At 40.8% G+C, this 24,631-nt stretch overlaps 1 protein-coding gene across 1 annotated transcript in view; it reads left to right on the top strand.

The window, feature by feature from the left end:
* The first annotated feature begins 878 nt into the window (after positions 1–878).
* LOC126394434 (protein unc-13 homolog B-like) overlaps positions 879–24,631 on the top strand; it is a 134,086-nt gene continuing 110,333 nt past the window's right edge. Inside the window, exons 1-7 of the mRNA XM_050051245.1 lie at positions 879–946; positions 3,034–3,056; positions 3,836–3,885; positions 4,039–4,114; positions 12,611–12,685; positions 18,642–18,861; positions 19,410–19,637. Coding sequence (XP_049907202.1) covers positions 907–946; positions 3,034–3,056; positions 3,836–3,885; positions 4,039–4,114; positions 12,611–12,685; positions 18,642–18,861; positions 19,410–19,637 — 712 coding nt within the window. The 5' untranslated portion in view covers positions 879–906. The remainder of the gene's footprint in view (positions 947–3,033; positions 3,057–3,835; positions 3,886–4,038; positions 4,115–12,610; positions 12,686–18,641; positions 18,862–19,409; positions 19,638–24,631) is intronic.

Raw genomic sequence — 24,631 nt, 5'->3', positions numbered from 1 at the left:
TCTTCAGCAGTGACATGGACTGAGGCTTCCTTATGTACAACTGTAGCTGATGTGGACAGGCCGTACATCCAACAGACTGGAGCCACCAACCAAAGCTTAGAAAACAGACTCCCTCGCTCTGTCAGTGCAGATGTCCAAGCTGGTGGTTTCAATGTCAAGCGCATAGGCCGAGCTGTACTTGATTTTAGCTCAGCTTTGCGGGGAGCATTACGCAAAATTGAAGTACCTGGACCCCAGGAAGCAGACTTTGAAATATCAATGCCTTCTGACTTGCCTACAGCTGAGTTGCCTTCAAAACCTCTGTCCTATGAGGCACAATCAGAACAAACATGTGACGATACCCTGAAAGGTGATGTGGTTGATAGAAGTAGTGCTGTTGGGGAGTTGAGCAAAAACAGTACTTTAGACAAATCAGATGTTTTCTCTGTGGAGCCTATGCTTGAAGAAGCCAACAACAGCCTTACATTGGAGTCTACAGACACTTGCCAACACCCTCCTTGTTCGGAAAAGATCCCCTCATGCCCAGAAGAACTTTTGGTTTGCCCTGACCCAATTTCCAGTAGCACTTCAATACTGCCTCCACCTTATGGCCTTACAGAACGACCTGCAGAGGGTCCTGCAGATGGTCCTGCAGATGTCAAACTTAAAGCTCAGCTTTCTCAATGCACCACTGCAGAATCCCTCTCAGTCTCCCTTTCGGCTGATGAACCTCTAGCACTGCAGGGAGAAACTGAGTTGCCACAGCAACCCACCGCAGACACTGTGGCCCCAGAAGAGAAAGCAGAGGAAGTTGCAGCAGAGCCATCCTTGGAGATAAGCCAGCTGGATGAACGCAGGCTAAAGTGCCTGAGGACCTTCCAACAGATTCTGCGAGAGAAGAGAGAGACCAGGCGCAACCTCGCCAGTATGACTATGTCCACATGCTCTCAGGATGACTTCGAACCAGGTAGTCATCACTGGATTTGAAGTTGGGATCATCCTTTGTTTCATCACCTGCATTTTGTCCTTATTTTATTTCAGTCAGCTATAAGTTTCAACTCACATATGTGTATTTTTTGTTATTAAACCTTTATTTAACCAGGTGAGTCCCACTGGGATTAGAAGATTTGTTTTTAAGGAAGCCCTGGCTAAGATAGCAATTTAGTGTGTCATACGCAAACATTTAAAACACATAAACATAAGCCTCTTTTTCTCGCTTCACAAAAAACCCCACTAACACCTGCTTAAATCTTTTGTATAGAGTGGTACAGGAATGAGTCCTAAAAGCCTGGAAATGAGTCAGCATGTTAGCACTCCTGGTGTCCTTGTCTCAAAGTCAAAGGTTTGTTTTTTTTCATGGGTTTTTAGTTAGATGCTTGAAATAAAGTCTGTGGTAAACACAAGCTCAAGAGACTTTCACGTAGACATAAAACACGTCAGTAAATACCCCACTCATAAATTTTGAAGCTTTTAGGTGTTCTAAAAAAGGCAGTTGCTACTGAGTGGCTAAATGAGCCTCTTAATGAGAGCGTCATCACAACAAACAAAGCTTTACAGCCTTGTGGTGGTGGTGATCTTAAGTCATGCAACCGTAGTGTATTTCGGCGATAACCTAAGGTTAATTTTTTACTCTTGACAAATGCATTTATGCCTCAAAAATCATAAAAGCAGTGTTCAGTTGTGATGATTATTTTACTGAACAAAGTATGTATCAGCAGCTAATTTTCTGCAGTAATCAAAAATCCAATTGAAAAGTCCCATTGGCTTTTTGACGAGGCAACCAGGACAATGCTAACTACCGCATCTGCCTACAAAAAAACATCATCCCTGCAATAATCACATATTTATTAGCGCAGCTTCTATCAGCTTAGATTGATAGTGATGGAAATACAACATCCAGATCGGCACGCAAATTTCAGCCCTTTTGCTACCGCAATACAATGACAGGTCACCACAAATACCATCCAAGCAGTATTTTTCATGCTGCTTTTTGCAACCGTTGACTAACTAATAAAAAACAAAAGGCATAGTAGTCTGCTACAGAGGGATGTACACCCTTGTGGTCTACTGGCAACGGGAAAGCAGTCTGTCTCCTATTTTTAAGTGGTTTTCCCGCCTTACAAAAACCCGCACACATGAGCTAATTCGGTGGGAAAGGGGAATACAGTAATGACTCGCAATACTGTGTGTCAAACAACATACTCAGAAACATAAAAAACATCTCAGAAAAAACACACAGTATCAGTTCACACAATCATGTGCCTCAGAAGTCAGATAGAAGAAAAAGAATATATAACGATAGGTAGACTTACAGTAGATCTTTCTTTCTCTTTTTTGGGAAGTATTTCCACTCTTCATGTTTTAAGCAGAGCATTGGTATTTTAATTTATGTGAGTGACTCATTCGTTTTCATGTTTTTATTTTGATATTTATAGATTTGACTTAACTTTAAGTCATCATTAAAGTATTGGCTTGTTTGCTCAGAGACGTTCCTTTTCCACCTCACCTCTTCATATCAAAGCCTCACCAAAACTCTTTGATCTGTCACTTTTTGGTCTGTGTCTACATTGATGAAAGGGTAACTGTCACTATCCTCTTTGTGTATGTTCACCCAGTGGTTATGAATAAGCTCCTGTACTGAAAGGTCCCCTCGGTATTTACTGCACCAAACGGTCTCTGCTGATAGTATAATTTTCCGCCCCCTTGAGAGTAATGTATCGCCTGCCACTCACGAGTCCCTTACTCCTCTCCGAGGCTCCGGCAGTGGCCATTTGCTGAATTAGAAAACATCAATTATCTCCTTGGAAGGCGACTCTGACATTAAGGATGAAGGAGAAGGGAAATATTAAGAGTCATTTTTATAATAAATTATACATGTTAATGAAACATTTATGACCTCAGACCCTCTTATATCTGAAAACTCAGTGGTGCAGCTACTTTTAACATAATCCAAGCATTTGTAACAAAATGAATAATAAAGGGTGTGTCTTGTTATTTCACGAGGCAAGCTATTCCATGACTGTTTTTCTTTTCTGTTCTTATGCTGTTTTACAGATGGAAGTCAAGACGCAGAACAGGTTACTTCTTTTGTGGTTTCTCTCCCGTTAGCTTCATTAACATCCTAAAAGAAGTTTTTCTGTCTGTACAATTTTCTTGATATGCTTTGGACATTTTCTCATGTCAGTGCGTCTTTTTTAATTTTCCTTTTTATTGTGTTTGTATTGCTTTCTGTCAGTTTCTGGAAAACACTCACTTAATCCTGAAAATACAGTTTCATTTCAAAGCTAATGAAATAGCTTTTGGTTTTATGAGATGTCAGCCTCAATGCATCTGTGCCCTATTAAGAATATTTGTTGTTCCCGATATAAATATAAAAAACGCCAAACATGAATAGGTCAGTATTTATTAGGACACAGTATTGATGAGAAGTATTGATATTGAGTCTGTCAGGCTGCCATGTTTTGTTTGTTACTGTCACTGTGGTATTTTCTTTACTAGCTGTCAGACAAAACAACACGTTGTTAGAAAACAAAAGTCAATATTTGGTGTGCGTTCACTGAGAGCATGTGGGGTTTGGTACGTGTTTACAAGGTGAAGATTTATGATGCTCATATACGTATGGGGGCAGTGTGATGGATTGAAATGTCCTCTTTGGCATGCAATACTGAAACTCAACCAACCCAGTTCATTCCCTTCATTCCTTCTCTCCTGTTTTTTTCTTCTTCTGACTTTCTTCTTTCTCTTCTTGTTTCTTCTCTTGTGCTTGTGCATGCTCCGTAGTCATGAAATCATGAAACCAATAAACGCTGTAAGCCTTCAGATGGCTAAATCTGTGACCTTTGACATTCTATTTCAGAGTCGAGATCAAGATGGTGACCCCAGCAAGCACCCATGGGCCAAACCAGGGTCAGTACATGCTTTTTGGTGTGTGTGAGTGGCAGATAGAGAGAATGAGAGAATATGACTGACTGATGCAGGGTTTGCACCTTCGTTTTCTTTATTTAAATACTGATCAGTGCATTTTGGTTTGTTTGTTTGTGTGTGTTTGTGTGTGTACAGGGGAAACACACCGTTTGGCATTGACAGCATGCCAGACCTCCGCAAGAGGAGACCAATTCCCCTTGTTAGTGAACTGGTGAGTGCACATCACTCAATATTTGACTCCTGACATGAATTTTGACCTTCACAGAGCCTTGACTTTTTTACACCTTAAAGGAACAGTTCATCCCAAAATCAAAACTACAGATTTTCCCTCTTAGTCCCTTGTAGTGCCATTTATCCATCTAGATTGTTTTGGTGTGAGTTGCAGAGTGTTGGAGATACCGTCTGTACAGATGTCTGCCTTCTCTTCAATATAATGGAACTAGATGGCACTCGGCTTGTGGTGCTCAAAGCAACAAAAAAGTACATTTGAAAAACTCAACAGCAATGTCTCTTACCAGAAATCGTGACCCAGTTACTCAAGGTAATCCACAGACCTTGTTGTGAGCAGTTTGATGTAGGAACTACTTTCTTTTTACCAAACTATTCCTGCCAACCGCATCACCACGCAGAAGGAAGTGTGCATCTACTGCTAGCTCACCTAGCACCACTGAGCTAGCTAACGTTATAGCTCAGAAGAGGAGGATGCCATTAATATTTTCATCTCTCACTGTCACAAGCACGAAACCCTTGCCGATGAGTAGATGCACATTTCCTTCTGAACTGTGATACAACAAGGTCTGTCTCAGGGTGCTTTCAGACCGAGAATGCAGCATTTACGAGCGGACCAGATCAAATGCCTTGCACAAGAAAGCTGCTCTAGATTGGTCAGAATTTCCATGTGGGAAAAATCCAGGAAGTAAAGCAAACGTTGAAGAAGAGTACACTTGCAAGATAAATGTGACACTTTCTAATGTCACAATGGAGGGACAACTACGCAGGTTGATTTTAGCGCTGCTCATCGTGGACTATATTGCTGTCATTGTTCATTTTAGTCAAACCATACAGTTTGAAAACTGGCATTTAAGACAGTCCTGTGTATGTTGTAACTAACCCTGAAAATCAGAAAACCACGTTAGATAATTTCATTCATTTGGTGTTTTATATTGACATTTTGTCAGTTGGTAAACATGACTAACTAGCTGTGGGTGGAGATGCTCTTCATACTCTGCTGCTGCTGAGAAATAACAGGTTTGTCATGCTGCACCTGTCAGGTCCACAATGCCAACGCTGTCTAACATCCCACCAGCTCAGTATATAATATATTTACAGTCAGGTTACCTGGTAATTTGTTAATGAAAAAAGCAACAACAAAGTGAAACAAATTCACAACTAGGAGCAACTTTACTAACAGAACTTGAACCTGATCAAAACCTCATCGTACTGTTACAGACAAAAATCAAACTAAAATCTACTTAAAGCTACTTTTGAGGTTGTTCATGTTGTGAGTGGATGTCTAAAACGTGGCTCCTGAATAATAGATTAAAACTAATGGGCCCCCGGTGTGTTTAATCTTTCATCTGTCTTATCCTGGATTTCATTTTTTATTTTGTTTCATGCACCAACTACAAAAATGTTGCTTTCTGTGCCGCTGGATTGTCTATTTGTACCCTGTTAGTTTTTGTTTCCCTTTGAAAGTGCCGTGCACCACACACTCAGTCACCTTTGGTTATTGATTTCAGCTTTAATTGCCTGTTAACATTTGCCTCAGCATTGAAAGTAGCTGAGAAAAGTCATGTTAGCAGGCTAGCTGAGTAACACGAGAGTTTGACATGTTACAATCAGCTAATATGATCCTTCAGGAGTGATTACTTGCAGGCTACATGCAGGATAAATATACAAAGGAGAGATTCGGCAGCGGCACCCGCTGTGTAATAATTTGTTTGCAAGCACTGAATAGCTGGATTCAAGGTGAATGCTGCTGATCCTCTCAGAGGGGGGCCTGTTTGTTTGTCTCTAACCTTTTCTTTCTTCTTGTTCTCTTTCCTTGCACATGTTGCCCCCCTCCATTCGTCGGCCCTCAGGCTATGGTGAGTACGAGAGAAGCCAGATTTCAGCTGCTGAGTTTTACCATTTGTTTGATGGGCCTTGTTGCAAACTCTCTAATGGTCCTGATTCTTGCAAAGCACTTGCACTGCTCTGTGTGAAGACTCCTTATATGTGTTTGTATGAGTGTGCACACATACTGTATGCACCCTCATACAAATAGCACACATTGTTCATTTCAAAACCTTCTGACAAACACAAGAAAATCAATTCCTTCTTGTTCAGCTTTCCCTCAGTCGATTGATGCTCAGAGAGGCTTTTTGACTGATTGGTGTTTTTAGCTACAAGTCTTAATTAACAGGTTCGTCTTGCTGTGATTCAGCAAGTCAGCAGCTCCTCCTTTTAAAATAAGACACCTGCCTCTGTAAACACACAAATGTTGATGAATGTTATGGTAATTTGTGTCTTTCTCCCTTTAGTCTCACATTTACTTTGAAGTACTTAAGGGAAGCTGAGACGCACATCCACTGGCCGCGGTCTGTCATCTGAGTGGTTAGAACTGTGAATATTCAGTCACTGAGATCTGAGAAAACTTGACTCATCTGATTAAAGAAACTTGTCTCCTTTGATTTGAAGTGGGTCCGCCAGAGTGAAGGTCACTCTCTCAACAGCAGAAGTCTGAGCAGAAAAGCACCCGTGAGGTTTGAGAAGATATAAAGTGTCAGGGACAGTCTAGTTCAACTTTGTTAAGTTCAGTATTTCAGCTTAAACAAATCATGAAGAGACAGAAAAACAGTCAGGAGAGGAATCAGCACAAAATTATAAAGATGAGACTAAGAACATTTGGCGATAAAACTAACAACCCAAAAAAATAGGACAAAATGCCATAAGATCTCACCACAAAGCAACAAAACCTACAAAGTCCTATTCAAAGTCCTCACATAAAAAGACAGAAAAAATGTGCAGAGGAGTGTAAAGCATCACTTAACCATAGAATATATAAAAATAATGGACGTATCCACGGTGACATCACCCACAAGTATATGGACTCCCAATTTGAAGCCTTGAGTTCGGCATTTGGTTGTTGCCATCTTGTTTTTTGGATCCTTGACTAGTGTTGTCATGATATTGGAATTTGGATCTTAGATATAATACCCTGAAAATTATTGATAAAAGATATTATGTTCATTGCCACAGAGAAACAATGACATTTCAGTCATGAACACTGTTGTCAAAGAAAACTTTATTTCCATTTGCAGTATTATATTTGGCGGTATGGCTCTGCTCTGGGGCCTCTCTGCCTTTTCATGAGCCTTCATGGAGAGCCTCTTCCACGCACCTATGTGGAAAGCCTTTGGGCAGAGAGAACACACCTCTCTGCCCTTCCACATGTAAACTAGGAAAGCCTGAGTCAACGAGAGCAGCAGCAAAGACCCCCTGGGAACAGAACAGAGCAGCATCAATGACAAACAGAAATGACATTGATAAGTCAGACACAGCATGAAAAGGAGGAGCTGGGGTGGAGGCGGGTTGCAAAGCAGCTTGCAGAGGAAGCAGCAACAGTAGGCAGGCCAGAGCAGTTTAAATAGGGCGCCCTGAATGAGATTCGCCGATTGGTTGCATCGAAAGGAATCATGTGGCCTATCAGCTGACTCCAGTTGACTAGGCTGTTTGAGATCAGCTGATGTAGCTGGGATATGACCTCAGCTTGACATCATGTCCTGCCTGAACTAACACTATGCTCAATTTTGGTTATACAATTTCATTTTTTGTATTTAAAGATAAATATAACAGGGCTGTAGCATGACAATGAGCTTTATTTTCCTGGTTAGTAGCAGATAATAGCAAAATGACTAAAGTAAACATTAACAGTAATTAAAACTTTACGTTAATGACAACAGTATTATTTCTGCAGTAGTGCACATCAGGGTTCCCAAGGTCATGGAAAACCTGGAAAAGTCGTGGAATTTCATAATCCAGACATGGAAAAGTCATGGAATCAGTAAAAATCACTGAAAGTTTGTAAAAATAATTTTCGGAATGAAATTTCGTTGTGTGTAATGAAAGTAATCATTAGAGTAATCTTCTGTGGGTATCCTTCAACATAATGTCACAAAAATAACCAACTATCAGAGACCTGAAAAGTTTGCTGTTTGATTTTCAGCTGATAATTAACATTTGGAGAAAAGAATACCATACGTTACTTTTTGTCTTATACGGTCGTCAAATTTTATAATGGGTCCTTGAAAAGTCTTGGAAAAGTTTTGAAATGTTGTCGATGCCTGTGTGGGAACCCTGGCACGTGTTCAAAAGCCTCTGAGATTGCCACACATTCAAAAAGCAATAAAGTGCAAGTAAAACAAAACAACACCAAGCTCCAAAAGTCTGTATGCGACTGGCACAGATGAGACGAGTGACGAGAAGACCAATCTGTGCGTGACAGGAGGCGGGGCTGTGCGGGTTTTGCATCTGTGTGTGTGTCGATTAGCTGTTGAAGAGAAGAGACAGTAAGAAAGTAGTATTAAAACTATTGATACTATCGAAGATGAATATTGAAACTGTTTAAACATCATAATTGATATGTATCAGTAAAGCGAGCGGCTGGAGCTGTGGAGGAGCGAGGGGTGGAGCTGACTGAGAGCCCCAGGACACTGTCTACAGACGGCTCGTCACTCAAAGGTGGCCACACAGTTAATTATGCGTAACCTTAAACCTTAATAACATTTAAACAGATGAGTTAAGTAAATATTCACCCTCTGTACAGTTGTCATGAATGCTGAAATTAGCTACCTACATCAAAACTGTTTTTCGTTCCAGGCTGTAAACATGTTTATATCTGCTGTAAAGTTGGGCATTTCAACATGGGAGTCTATGGAGACTGGCTTGATTTTGGAGCCAGCCTCAAGTGGCCATTCAAGGAACTGCACTTTTTGGCACTTCTGCTTCATTTTTCAGAGGTTATTTGGACTAAACATATATTGTTTTCATTAAAGCCAGCAGTTTTTATGTTCCCTGAGTGTGCTACCTTTTCCAACATGTTACAATCACACACACCAGGGTGGTCAGCACTTTTGTGGCCAGCGTGTGAATTTAGAACAGTGATTACATTTCCTCCTGCTCCTGCAAATGTGAGTTTTAGACTTTCTTCTCACCTCAAATGATTTAAGCTGTTCTAACACGGCACTCAGTCCATGCTGCATGACCACATACACCACTGTTTTGTTGTCCAACATCAAAGCTGGACAGTGCTTCAGAAAAGTAGCATATTTTCAGACCCCTGCTGTTCAGCTGCTGCACCTTGACTTTTTCTCTTGCAAGGTGATGGCACGTCTTCTTCTGTGGTCTTGTACAGTAGCTGTCAGAATGGATGGGGAAAAGCTCACTGTCGAGGTATTAGGTATCTGGAGCTCTAAAAGCCTCAGCATTGTTAAGATAATATTTAAAAAGGCATTCCTGCTGATCCATAGCCGGAGAGATGAAGGACATCACTAAGCAATAAGATCTGTGGTATGTTTGATAATCTGTGTGGTCCTGTTAACACGCTGCACACCACAGCACTCACCTGAACTGCTGCATATTTGCTATCTCCACATCAACGACACCTCATTCTGTTATCCTTGATACTTTCAAAGTTATGTGTGATGTCCTCCTTGTAATGTAAAATAAATTAAACCAAACCAAATACACCCACCATCAACTCCCTGAATGTCACTTAAATACAGTTTCTTAAAGTGAGATATATAAGGAGCTGATGAATCACAGAGTGCTGTGGCAAATAAATGGCAGTAATCAGTTTAACTTAATGATAACTGACAGCATGCGTTGGTGAGATGCTGTGAGCGGCGCCTCTTTGGGTTAAAAAAAGAGCCGTGCTTCTATTTCAAGGACATTTCTAAGGTGTATCACAGCTTTAAAGTGCTGCTGTAGGATGAAAAATACATCCAACTTCAGTATTTTGTTTATGCTGGAGATGATGAAAGGCTGTCCAGATCCTGTCCAAAACATCCCGCTACAGCACACTGGCATCCCACTCCACATCCACAGATCCACACATATTATGCAAAACACTGAGGGGCACAAGATATTTTAGGAGTTTGTTGAAGGAAAACTGTAATAAAGGCTTTACTGTTTTTTCTTAAAAGAACAGTTTGACATTTAGGTAAACACGCTTTCTATCGGAGAGCTAGATGAGTGGACTCATTCCACTTTGTCCATTACATTTAAGGCCACTTAGCAGGCAAGAAGTTACTGGTTCCTGCCAAGAAACAGTCCATCACATATCAGTGGTTGGGTACTGAACTGGGTCTTTTAAGGGTACTGACTAAATTGTGACAGTACAAAGCAGGCTGAAAACTGAAGCCAACAGAGAAGTGCCAAAAACAGTTCTTTAAATGGCCACTTGAGGCTGGCTCCAGAAATGAGTCAGTCCGCATTATGACTTTAACATTAACTTACAGACAATAAGTTACGTGAAATACGCCATAATAACGTTGCAGACATGTACACAATTAGCTAACGTCACTGAGATTAATTTAATACTTCTCTCTAAAGTTTACCTGGAATTTTAATTTAATTTAATTTTATATACTTTATTAATCCCCGAGGGGAAATTCAATTGTTTCACTCTGTTGTCTATTACACACAGGTCCGAACACACACATGCACAAACAGGACCTATACATGCACTAAGTAGAGAGATGTCAGAGTGGGCTGCCCATGACAGGTGCTCCGAGCAGTTGGGGGGTTCGGTACCTTGCTCAAGGGCACCTCGGCAGTGCCCAGGAGGTGAACTGGCACCTCTCCAGCTACCAGTCCACGCTTCATATTTTGGTCCGGACGGGGACTTGAACAGGCGACCCTCCGGTTCCCGACCCAAGTCCCCATGGACTGAGCTACTGCCGCCCCAAAAGAAGCTAACCTTGTTAGCGGCGATTTAGCACGGCAAAGCCAGATGCATCGCTCAGTCAGGTTGCTGGTGTAGGTGGGTGTGCGTAGTGTCCTCTGGCTCCCTCTGTCAGATCCACCCCTCGCTCCTCCAGAGCTCCACCCTCTCGAACAAATATTCCATGTCTGGTTGCAAAACTCCAAGATGGCGACGGCCAAAATGCCAAACTCAAGGCTTCAAAATGGCAGTCCACGAACCAATGGGTGACGTCATGGTGGCTACGTCCATTATTTTTACAGTCCATGATCCACACAGACCCCCATGTTGAAATGCATAATTTTACAGCAGAAATAATAAACATGTTTACAGCCTGGTACAAAAAACGTTTATAGTCTCCGTAGCTACTTTCCCATTTCATGACAGCCGTACAAAATATGACTTTTCGCATAACTCACCCGTTTACATTTTATTAAGGCTTAAAGTTCTGCATAATTAAGTGCAGGCAGCTTTGGGTAACGGGCTGTCTGCAGACAGTGTCCTCAGGTTCTCAGCCAGACTCAGCTCCACCCTCTCATCCAAACACAGTCACTTCTGTCTCCAAAAAACAAGATGGCGACAGACAAAATGCCCAACTCAAGGCTTCAAAACAAGAGTTCACAAACCAAAGAGTGATGTCATGTTAGCTACATCCATTATTTGTACAGTCTATGGTCAGTACTACTGAGTACTGATTACTGTTGAATCCATCTTTGCCAAATCTCTATACCTTAGAGCACATCTGGGTTAGACTGCTGGTTTTAGGCAAGAGGCAGAAGTGCCATGAAGTGCCCCAAGGCATGAAACCAGCCACAGAGCTCAGAGGCCGGCAGTGGAGCTCTGCTGAGCTGCTGGGATCAACTTCAGACAGGAGGTGGAAGTGCCCTGAAGTCAAGAAGCCAGCCATGGAGCTCTGTGGCTACTCCAAATGATAGTTTTTGGTGTCTGGTCTATTTTTCTTTTCTTTTTGTCTTCTGTCACCCCTGAAGCTTGTTCATAAATTATTCTCTGTTATTACAGAGGTGTAAAGTCACAAAAATTGGTACTGTTGGTTACCACTACCCAATCCCAGGTATCAGTTTGACAGTGAGTGGTACCCAACCCTACATATAAATGCCTGTAAAATAGCTAATTAGAGGTTTTAAAGTCTGTATGGATTTGTGATCTTTAGAGGTGCTGATAGGCAGATTTTGTTATCTTTAAATACAAACCAGACTCGCTGTTTCCCCCTGTTTTCAGTCTTTGTGCTGAGCTGTTAGCTGCAGCTTCATATTAACAATAAATAATGAACTAAATAAGTGTATTTTCCAAAATGACGAACTATTCTGTGAAAGCAAAACTTTAGTTTCTCTTAATTCAATATATGAAGTATTTAGGATACTATAAAGTCAGCTGAAGTATCCAGATCTGTGGCATTGCCCCAAAAAGCTTGAGTGAAACTTGAGTAAAACACATTCAGTGAAGACAGATACACAAATATAGTAATACCATACAAACATGAGTGGGTGTAAAGGAGAGATGTGTGACATGTTTCCAAAAATGTGTGTTCAGAGACAGAAGAACAAATATGTGCATTGTTCTTGCAAGATTCCACGACCTTCTAAGTTGAAAGAGCCCGACATCACACAGAGAAACTGAAAGTTTTATTTGTCTTTTTCTTTTCTCTCTTTTACCTTGTTTGTTTTTGTTTTTTCTCCGCGGCTGTTTATCACTGACGCCTCATCTCTCTTCTCTTGTTTCCAGTCTATGATACAGTCCAGGAAAGCTGGACTCGCCCACACATTGGCCACACGGACCTCCCTGAAAGACGAGGAGCTTGTGAGTGGCCAAATTCACATTTCTCTCTCTCTCTCACTCACTCACACACACACGTATTTATACAGTATATATATGCTGAAGCTATGATTGTATAGTTATCTACAGGGGAGATTGCTGTCATCGTGATGCCTGCTAATGGGGATCCACACAAACCTTAACTTACATTTACCGGCAAACTTCCTCATACTTTTCTCGCCAGCTGTTTTCCTGCCGTCATTATGCTGTAGCAGTATTGTTAATCTGTTTGTTGCCGATCCAATATACTGTAGGCTTTGAATTTTGCTGAGTCAACTTGAGGCAGGTTCAGGTTTTTAATGGAGCTAGGAGCAGCAAGGCCTGCCTGACTGGATGAGGTTTCGTGTTTGTTTATTATTGTTTGTTTTGTGCCTTTCCTACTGTACCGTACTGTGTCAATTCATGGTGGTGATTACATTATATCAGGTGAAACATGAATTATTCAGGTGGTAAAGTACCGTAGGTCACTGAATGCAGCACCAGCGGAGAACAAAGCAACCGCCAGATTTAAAAGACTGTAATTTATACAGTTTAATTACACTAAAAGGGAATGCTGTGAATAGTAAAATATAAAAAGCAACTTAATTTAAGTGTACAGCTCACCAAAGTCCCTTATTTTTAGTTAATAGATTAAATGTACTTTAATTCAAATGCGCAACAGTGGCTCTGCGGGGGATTTTCAGAGGGAATTTTAAACATTGCTAGCTTTACATATTATCACATGCACAGGTCGAGTTGATGACCTGAAAAATAAAAATGTACCTGCACAGCTTAAATAATAAATACTTAGAATTCTAGGTTTTCTTTGATTTTACAGCCTTTGTAGTTGTTGCTTTGACTGTGTAGACTGTAGTCTGTGGAGTGAGCTACTACTGAAGGTTCCTTATATTTGGTTCACCTTGTTTACATACAGATAAGCAAAGATATTACAAACAGTAAATGTCAATAACTGGTATGAAAGGTTGTATGGGTCCGTCTTTGTTCTTTTCCAGAGGCTTTAAATGGAAACGCTTACATAGCCGTTAGCAAAAAGCACTGATTGTTAGAACAGTGAGTGCCGATAATAACAAAAAAACTGAAAAGGTTAGTTCAGATTTTTTGAAGTGGGGTTATACGAGGTGTAATATTTTCATCACCTTACCTTGCCATCAGACAGCACTTTCTTATGGGGAAGCTGTTATATCGCTCTCTTCAAAGCTGCCAGACTCCATTGACAAACACAATAATTTTACCTCACAGAACACAGGAGTTGCAGGTCTGTTACTGCATTGACTGGTTAGTTTTGTTTGCGTTATTGTGTGACTTTTGAATCCGAATTAATGTGACGTTCACAGCACTACAATGCTTAGCTTTCATGCTAGTTATCGCTAATTTAGCAGCATATCCTCAGACGACGGTTTGGATGATATGCTACAAATTAGTGCCGCATGAATGACGTTACATCCTTAACGTAAAGTTAAGTAATAAATATAAAGATACAGTGGCTAGCTTTAGAAAAAGAAACATGGTAAAGGACGTACCTTAAAATGACTGTGTCATGAACACCAGTCTCCTGGGGAAAGTCCTGTGTTTTGTGAAACATCCACCACCCCAACCTGCCTCCTACCTGAGCATGTCCTTCTTTACTCCTGTCAGCGCATTGGTTACACAATCACAGCCTTCCTGAGTGTGTGGGTTAAACGCAAATTGCTGTTGCATGATTACGTGGGATATGTACAAATTTTGGCACATTACTTGTCAAAAGGAAACATACGAACAGTGCATGAGAACAGCCTTGAGTTAAAAGATTGGTAACATACAAACCCCAAAGAAGACTTGGCTCAGTCACAAAGAGGCACATTATGAGGATGACAGGGTTTATACATAGCAGTGTCATCATGTAGAAACCTACTTAGGAAAACAGCATTTTGATACAAAAACATACGTATTTCAAACTAAATTTGAACTTTTGGATTTGAATACATAAAAAACACAACTGGGAAGCTGCGGAATGATTTAAACCTTAACAAATACCCCTCAAAATGAATGGACCTGCCCTTTAAGGTGGGAAACTGTCCTGGGGCCTCAAACCCTCAGAGGCCCCTGAAGGCCCCAGATTCATTATGATTTGATTGATTAATAAAACTTAAATGGTATTAAAGCAACTCCTGCATTTGTAACTAATCTTCATACACTGTCTTGCAGAGGGGGTTCTGTGTCAAAATCAAGTTTTAATACCTTTTAATATTTGTGTTGATAGTTTGCATGTTTACATTGGAAAGGTTAATGTGGTTTTGGTATTTATTATAAGATATCTGTATTTGCTCTCGCTGGCATATTCAGTCTGATGTTGACTCAGATGGTGACACACACACATCAAATTTAGCACCGATGATGACTTCATAATGCAGAATATATTCGTAGTTTTTGTAGTTAGTTATTTTATTTACTTATTAGTGTATAATACTGCTTTGCTTGAATTTATGATCTGTGGATACATTTCTGCATATTTGTTTTTAACTGTGTCTTGAAAGGTGTCATTAAGTGCTTTGAAAGTTGGCAATAGAATAAATTGCATAATTATTATTGTTACGAGTGTATTTCAGGGCGTTTAAATTAAGCTCCTTACTTACTTACTTACACAAACATACATACACAAATACATTCGGATCTGCATACACTCACTGGCCACTTTATTAGGTACACCTTGCTAGTACCAGGTTGGAATCTCCCATTCCACCACATCCCAAAGGTGCTCTATTGGACTGAGATCTGGTGACTGTGGAGGCCATTGGAGTACAGTGAACTCATTGTCATGTTCAAGAAACCAGTTTGAGATGATCTGAGCTTTGTGATATGGTGCGTTATCCTGCTGGAAGTAGCCATCAGAAGATGGGTACACTGTGGTCATAAAGGGATGGACACGGTCAGCAACAATACTCAGGTAGGCTGTGGTGTTTAAACCATGCTCAGTTGGTACTAAGAAAATCTCCCCCACACCATTACACCACCAGCAGCAGCAGCCTGAACCGTTGATACAAGGCAGGATGGATCCATGACGCCAAATTCTGATTCAACAACCATGTCACGTTCAAAGTCACTTAAATCACCTTTCTTCTCCATTCTGATGCTCAGTTTGAACTTCAGCAGGTCGTCTTGACCACGTCTACATGCCTAAATGCATTGAGTTGCTGCCACATGATTGGCTGATTAGCTATATGCGTTAATGAGCAGTTGAACAGGTGTACCTAATAAAGTGACCGGTGAGTGTATGTGCCTTGTAAGTTACTGACCTTACCAGATGTACAGAAGGTTGTTGCACATACAGAGTACAGGAAAATGTTAAGTGTGTATACTGTATGCTCAATGTTAGCTGTTCTATAATTAGATCCCACTGACAGATGGAAGAAGCATATGTAGAGAAATGTGTGACTTTTTTTTCCTGGCTCATGAATACAGACACTGAGCAGATATACTCAAGTTGACAACCTGTGAAAAACATGGAAAATGTGAGCAAATATGATCCACTCATCATCTATATGTTTTTAGTCATAACACTGGCAATAGCAACAGGACAGTATGTAGCCATAGTGGCGTGATCTATAAAGGATGCAACAGGATGCTTTACAGGGACAAGGAAGTAAATGAGAGGAAATATTATCAGGTAAAAGCACAGAACCAAAAAGTCAAAAAGCACAAGAATCGTAGCAACATAGGTCGAATCAATAAAACTCAAAGCAGTTAGAACAAGATTGAGTGAACACAGAGGCAGAGATGACAGCAGTGAAACCGACAACAGAAAGAAAGTTTTCTCATGCAAATCTCCCCTATGTTCATTACCACAGATTTGCAATTATTACCATGATGAAGAAAATACTAATAATCCTGATAATAATGACTCACATCCCCCCCTATACAAGTTCTTTTTTTACCAAATCTAGCTGGGCTTCTAGTCAAGGTGTCCTCTCATTCTGTGGAGATGTGTTCACCTCCTCCCACACTCCTCCTACGCTGGGCAACAGCAGAGTTTACTTTATCAATAAAGAAGCCAAGCATTATTAAAACTCAAATTGGCACTGTCGTACATAACCACATTTTTATATTATTTTTTACAGGGCTTCTAATAGCCTTACAACATGTGAACAAAAACCACCAATCAGAGCTGAGGAGTCTCTAACACAGCTGTCAATCATGTCAATCACTGCTCATGAACTTTGCCCAAACGGTCAAACTAGGCAACGCTGATCAAATGTGAATCAGGATTCTATTACTGCATTGTCTCAAATGATTTTAGAAACATATTTTAGTGTACTGTTTAGCTGTAAAATGAGAAGGTTGGTTGTGTTGGTGGATTGGGCTTTGTACTTCGGTCAACTGTATCCAAAATGGCGGCTGGGTCACAAACTTTCTCATTTTACAGCTAAAAAGTACACTCAAATATGTTTCTGAAAACATCTGAGGTGAGAAATAGACAATGCAGTAGCAGAATCTTGATTCATATTTGCTCAGCACTGCCTAGTGTAACAGTTTGAGTTTTCACAAGCAGTGATTTACATGAATTAACAGCTGCGTTAGGAACTCCTCGACTCTGACTGGTTGTTTTTGGTGTGCTGTGGCAGATTCTAGAAGGAAGAAGAGGAGAGACATGATCGTTTTCTGTCTCATGTACTTCATTCAGAATATAGTGACAGTTTTAGCAAATATAAACTGTAGTTTCAAAATCATTTAGATGGTACACTGACTTGTAACAGGAAGAATGGCGCCTCTGTCATTCTCACATCTGCGTAAACCCGACCACGTGTGTTTGTTGTTGAAGGAAAAAAAAGTCAATTCACGATGTTGTACCAAAGTAGTACATTTATTTTGAAAGAGACTGTATGTAAACATCATATTTCTAGTGAAAACGGAAGTGTATTCTGAAAGAAGACAATGCATGTAACAGGCAGAACTTGACACAGTGTCCCAGAACGTCAACAACCAATGCACCCAGGGTACCTTGTATGTCGTATGTGGGCGTGGAAAGTCCATATGTGACGACGAGGTCGGAGTAAGAATGTGTTGGATAATGTGATGTTTGTAAAAGATTGGGGCTGTCACCTTATAGGTGTTATCCCTGTCTCAAAGAGTTTTTTTGTTTTTCTGGATGCCATCAGTCATATTCAAACACTAAGCAAACCATGTCTATGGGCAGAAAACTATTGCAGCAAACCTAAAATGTTCTCATTCTTTTTTATTATTTTTATGTTAGTGTTCATTTCCAATATTACACTAAGTAGAACTATGAAGAGTCAGTCATGTTAAATCCTGTAATATTACCCTACGCTATGACTTTTTTGGCTTCTGATGTCATATTTGAGCCTTTGAGATCCTTTAGCTTCTCTTCAAATTCACATGTACAGCAGTCCGTATGACTCTGAGAGATGGGGATCATACCAATAAGGCTGCAGCCTATAGTGCAATCTTTCATAAATAACAGGCGGGGATGTACACTCTGCTGTCAGACTGTCATTGTTTTCCTGTTAGCTGTGAGACAGACATGTCAGGACAGTGTAAGTTTGCACAATTTGTATTTATGTACAGCCACAGTAGTGTATCTTTCTGAGACCGTAGGGGCGCCAAATCACAAGAATACCAATTTGTGCCTAATCTTCATTTAATTCATTGCTACACAGAGAGTTATTAATTCATTCTCTTTTTATTGTTCGTTGAATTTGTGTCATCCACTGTCCTTTCGATTGTCTTGTTGTGTTCTTGTTAACAACTGTCCCTACTCACCTTTTTCACACTTCATCCCACACTTTCCATCAACACTCTCTCCTCTGTTGTCTCTTCTTTCTCTTGGATAACTTATTAAAAAAAAAACCTCACACGGCTCTCTTCTCTAATCCTGCTTCGCTTCTTACACCCTCTACCTCCGTCCGACACCTCCTCCATCCATCTCTCTGTTTTTTTAATCCAACAGAAAAACCATGTGTACAAGAAGACCCTGCAGTCTCTGATCTACCCCATCTCCTGCACCACGCCACACAATTTTGAGGTCTGGACGGCCACTACACCGACCTACTGCTACGAGTGCGAGGGTCTGCTGTGGGGCATCGCCCGGCAGGGTATGCGCTGCGCAGAGTGCGGGGTCAAAGTGCATGAGAAATGCCAAGAGCTGCTGAACGCCGACTGCCTGCAGAGTGAGTAAAGTTATTAAACTCGCAAAAAACTGAATCACATAAGAAACATTCCATATTCTGCACCATATACAGATCTATCCCAACCCCAAAAATATTTTTGTACTTTATTATTGCTTCCTGTGAACAAGTGAACTGACTGAAAAGTCTGCTAAAAGTGTCAGTGCTGTTTTAGAGATTGTAAGACTTACTTCCCTGATCAGGAGTTTGCCTTTGAGCGTAATACTTTTTTGCAGCTGCCTTTCAACTGTCTGATGTCAGAGCTCCAACAGTTAAGTTGAGCTTTGCAAAGAAAAATGCCTGAGCGAAAATTTTACAAGGGGATACATTCAGCAAAGCAGACGTTGCTCTGTGATGTGGTTTTGTTGAACTGCAGAAATGCTGTGGGATAAGTGTGAGGGGGGATGAAGGGTAATGTCAGAGAACCAGACCAAAACACCATACTGATAAACCTAAAAGGAAAAGCGAGGTTCATCATGTAGTTTTCTCACTTTTACCCTCTGGAACTCATCATCCACCCTTCTTCGTTTCTTCCCACCTTCATCTTTCAGGAGCAGCTGAGAAGAGCTCCAAGACCGGGGCAGAGGACCGGACACAGCACATTATCATGGCCATGAAGGACAGGATGAAGATCCGTGAGAGGAACAAGCCAGAGATCTTTGAGGAGATCCGGAGAGTGTTCAACGTCACCAAGATGATCCACGTCCAGCATATGAAGAGCATCAAGCAGAGTGTCCTGGACGGCACTTCCAAGTGGTCGGCCAAGATCACCATCAACAGTACGTCCAGTGAATTCTTAACTTTGAAATTGGAAAATTATTGAATAGTTAATAAATACTTTGTGAGGAATATTTTTGCTGCGTTTAGAATCACACACTTTTTCTTTTTACTGTCAGTATGTTCTGCAGCTGCCCTTACATGCATGGAGTATGCACACACTTGGGAGATACTCCTTCGTCATAGCATTTTGCCTTGACCTTTGACCCTCTTTGCTCATATATCTGTTGCAGTCCGTAGCACACGCTTTCTTCTGTCTGTGGCTCAGTTGAAAAGTATGCTGCAATGCACAGTGTGAAAAAACGACTAGATGCAGTAGGACGTTTACGCATTTTTATGCCCCTGCGCCGGCGATGGCCGTGGAGTTAGTATGTTTTTGAATTTTCTGTCTGTCTGTCCCATTCTCAGAAACATAATATGTCTGGACAACCTTGATAGAATTTCCTCAAATTTGGCACAAACATCCCTTAGGACTCCCGCCTTATTTCCACTTACGTATGTGTACGAATATAGTCTCTATATACATTCAGTGAATGTAGAGTCTGTAGGCAAACCCCGGAGATCTTGCCTCCGGAAGAAGAGCGGAAGAGCCCTGGTTTCTGGTTGTAGGCTGTTTGTAGTCCGTGTGATATTGACCAATCACGTTTGAGCCGGCTGCAGTTGTTGCCAGGTTAAACGGTCCGTGCGGTGAAGTAACGAGGCGGAACATAATTGGCATCACTGCAAACTCTGAATCCATTGCAATGGTTCAGCACATTTACTTATATATAAACGGAAGTCGGAAACGGAAGTTCGCCTCCTCCGCCCAAATCAAACCGGAATGCCAAAAAATCGGGGGTCTGCCCCCAGAGGCTGTATCGCCGTCTGCCGGAAGTCACACGCCGAATACAGCCGATGGGTTCCGAGAATGGTACGAATACAAGGCATTTGGAAGTCTATAAATTCCTATGGGAAACTCGGGGATATCCGATATACCTGCCTGTACCCCTCTGTGATATTTCAGTCTGGAATTTGCCTCGAGTACGTTAAAATATTTGATCATTTGCGATGGATTTTGGAGAGACTGTATGACGGCGTGCTAGCTTAGCTAACAGACTGTTTGTGTGATTAAAAAGAACTTGTATATCTGGTTTGTAAACATTGTGAATCTGAGTAATGTTATTCTGCTAAAATATTGTTATACAGTCTTTTTAATTAAATACTTCGCAAAACATGCCGCATACCAGGCAGGCCAACATACTCATTTATTTGTTGCCATGCAGTATTGATCCAATATTTGTCCTGGTAATGTTCCAAGCGAATATTCCAAACTACTGGATGGTGAAAAAGACCTCTTCCCCCATGGATACAGGTAGTTTCTATCAGGTTTCTATCCATCTGTAAAGAAATGCACTTCCTTGTGTTGGACACTAGAGGCATCATCCGTATATTTGCGGATCTGTGGACACCAGTCACATACGTGAGTGGAAACGAGGCGTAGTGTTGAACTGATTAGATTTCGGTGGTCATAGGTCGAGGTCAGTGTGACCTTGCATCCATCTCATTCTTGTTAAGGTGATATCTCAATAAGGCCTTGTGGGAGTTTCTGTGAATTTGGCACAAACATGCACTTGGACTTGGAAATTAACTGATTGGAATTTGGTGGTCAAAGATTTTTTTTGTACTTTTTTTTTTTTTTGTAATTTTGTACAGATGTCTAACAGGATATATGATGATGATGACGATGAAGCGATGACATTTATATCCAAATGGCAACTTCACTGTGACATGATAATATTCTGCCTTAAACACTTTTCCGGCCATGTCTCAACATCATACCTCAGGAACAGAGGAGCAGACATTTGGTCAGATACTGACTTTGTGACACTAATCTTGGATGTCCACCTTAAACTGTGCTGATTCTATGGATCTTCAATGCTGCTGGGGTGAAGATGTTTATGAAGCTTCCATGATTGTACAGACATAGATATAAACTGTAAGTTCAACTTGACTGGTTTGCGGAGGCATACGACTGCGAGGCGGTAATTCTAGTTTGCATATTGCATTTGACACACTATGTACTGGGACATACTAAATCCTTTTCTGGCATACTAAACAGTGTGGTCGTATGGGTATTGGAACACATCATTAGATTTGAAAATTTGTTCTGTTCAGTTAGTTTTTAACCAGAGTAAATATGTTTTAAATGACAGAAAGCTTTGGAAAAAATGCCCTGCAGTCGTCTTTACACTTTCATTTTAATCTCTCCTGTCTCCCTCTTTCACATCACTTTCACTTCTGATAATTGAAACGGTAGTGCAGACATGGTCTTCCAAAAAAGAAAAAACCAGAAGACTGAGAAAAATAATCCAGAAGTGTGATGATTAGTGTAAAAACACCACATTGGAAGCAGGATGGTCAGTGAGAGACAGGAAAACCTTATCCAACCTGTCTTGTCTTATACTTTGTCTTTCTCCGTTATTCCTACTGCATCTGCTCAATCTCGACAGTGTCTGTGAGGCTTGTAGCGACAGGATACTGTGTCTAAGTGTGTCCACACTCGTGTAATGTGCATAACACTCATATCTCTGTGTGAAGTCAATCTGCAGAGCGAAATCAGAGTGACATAGCCTGTTATTCTCACTGTTAGCTGCAGCCACTTTGCAGAGCCGGCTGACACATGTTTTTTTGTTTGTTTTTTTACAGTAGTATGCTCAAGAAGTAAAGCTAGTCATATTCTTGGTTTATGCTGAAAACACAGGCATAGATTCATGGAAAAAAAGTTGTTTGCTAAATGCTTTGGAACAGTTTACCAAAATAAAACTGATATTTAATCAGAAGTCAGATGTGACACATCAAATAAGCCGGCCTCAAACCACATTTTCAGACCATTTTTAAAATTCTATTACAGATGCAGAGAGTTAGAGAAGCTGTTTTGCTGCACATTTAAATCCCAGGAAGGCGTAGGAAAAGCTGGATCGGAAAACCCATCAAAAGTTTAAGCCTTGGTTCCTTCAAGAAACCTAAGGAACACAGCACTGTCGATGTTGGCAGCTGTGAAAACCTGCAGCTGTGAGTGTCGCTGAACCAGAGTGCGTCAGATTTTCTTACATAAACACCAAAAACAAGAAAATATCCCACATTCATGAAAGTTTATTACTTCTTCTGACGGTATGACCTGTGGAGAAACTTTAACTTTGTTGTTTATCTCCAAGCTTCACTAATTTTAACAGACATGCATCCCCACATCCCTTCTCCTCCCTTTGCCAAACACGACTGCCGCTGTAACCAAAGCAACCAGTCACATCACACCATATAGTGGCAGCAGTGTTGCCATGGCAGCCATCACACCTTGTCTCCCCGATCACCGGCGCTGAGCTCCATTAAAGAGGAGATACAGGGACAGGCGTTCAGCTGGCGCTTTGTTTCAGAGTCTTTCATGGTCACCTCCTCGTCGTTTTGTTGAGATTATTACATTTATTTATAATTTATTTTTATTCATTCAGGAACCATATTCAACAGCATTTATCTCACAGAGGGAGAAGAGTTGCATCCTACCAGATTTAGCTACTAGCTCATTTCCAGCTTTAGTACCTGGGCAGGTGGACACAGTCACTATTAAAGCTAATGTAGTCGATGCAAATGCAAATTCAAAATACAACAAATACTAAAATCAATCATAGAGCTGAATATACACTCCAGTATCTATCATTACACCTAACGCTGTGCAATATTATTAAATAATCCCACTTAGCACCCTCTACTCACCCCCATTAAGGAGTCTCATAAAATACACACATTGTACGCACATAATGTGTTTGTGCCAGATCAGTGTAGACAGGAGTGGTTTCTTAAAATTCATTATTTTGACATCACAGGAAAAAATATGGGTTATGTATATGGGTCAGTAATGAATCAGTTTAGCCATGTTACAAACAAGTACTGCCCAAGTTGCAGTGCATGGCGCCCGTCCATTTCATCACAGGAAGGGGCCACAGGTATCAGCGTACTCCATATGAACCAGTGCTGTGCAGCAAGGAAAATCTGGAATATGGGAATCTATAGGCCTACATGTTTTTAAACTGTCAGGGAGTTTGTTCTGTTCCTTGATGGCCTAAAAAGAAAAGGCAGAGCTTCTTTTAGGGACTCTATACTCCCAACTAATGGTTGACCCTGAAGCTCATTTGATGAGCAAAGATGGAACTGAAACCCGGTACTAAATTAGCCCTGGGGCTAAATTATCAAAGACCGTAGTATTGATAAGCTCTGAGGGTATCGGTTCTTTTATCGGTACTTTTACACATTTTGGTTTAATTCATTATCATCCTGCAGCCTTTCATCTGTGCTCTGTGCCGGGGCTGACGTCCTCCACATACACACACATACACACACACTCCACGGTAATCAGTGAACAGCCGACCACCTGCTGTGGAAACAAAGTGAAGATAACTCAAAAATTACTGGACCTGATGACAGCTACACTTACTACACTACACTGCACTTTTTACATTAGTATATTTCTAAAATGCAATTACTTAGAAATGAAAAAGAACCAGTAAAGTACCAAATCCATACGGAGTATCGATGAAAGAAGTAGCATCAATAAAATCTTAATGACACCCATCCCTACCGTAGAAGGCAATTTTTAAAAAAAATCCCCTTTTTAGTGACCTAATACTCTGTTTGCGTGTGAATGAAAGGCCTAATCGTAAAGGAAAGTATCCGTTTCAAAAATATCTGTACACGTGTAGACCAGTGTTGGGTAAGGGTTACTTTAAAAGTAATCAAAGTACGTTACTGCGTTACTTTTTTTAAAAAAGTAACCAGTTACTTTACTGCGTTACTCCCTGAGTAAAGTAATTCAATTACTTTAAAAGTACTTTTGAGTATTCTACATTTCCTATTGGGCAATGGACCACAGGGCGCTAAGCCTACATTTTTTGTCTCCAAAATTAAAGTTATGGACCACTTGCCCTTCACTGAGATCCAATTCTCCCATCACAGCCGTCACTTTGAC

This window comes from Epinephelus moara, chromosome 8, assembly GCF_006386435.1.
Source record: "Epinephelus moara isolate mb chromosome 8, YSFRI_EMoa_1.0, whole genome shotgun sequence".
NCBI lineage: Eukaryota > Metazoa > Chordata > Actinopteri > Perciformes > Serranidae > Epinephelus > Epinephelus moara.
The sequence above is the reverse complement of the archived record's forward strand: the minus strand, read 5'-3'. Positions and strand labels throughout refer to the sequence as shown.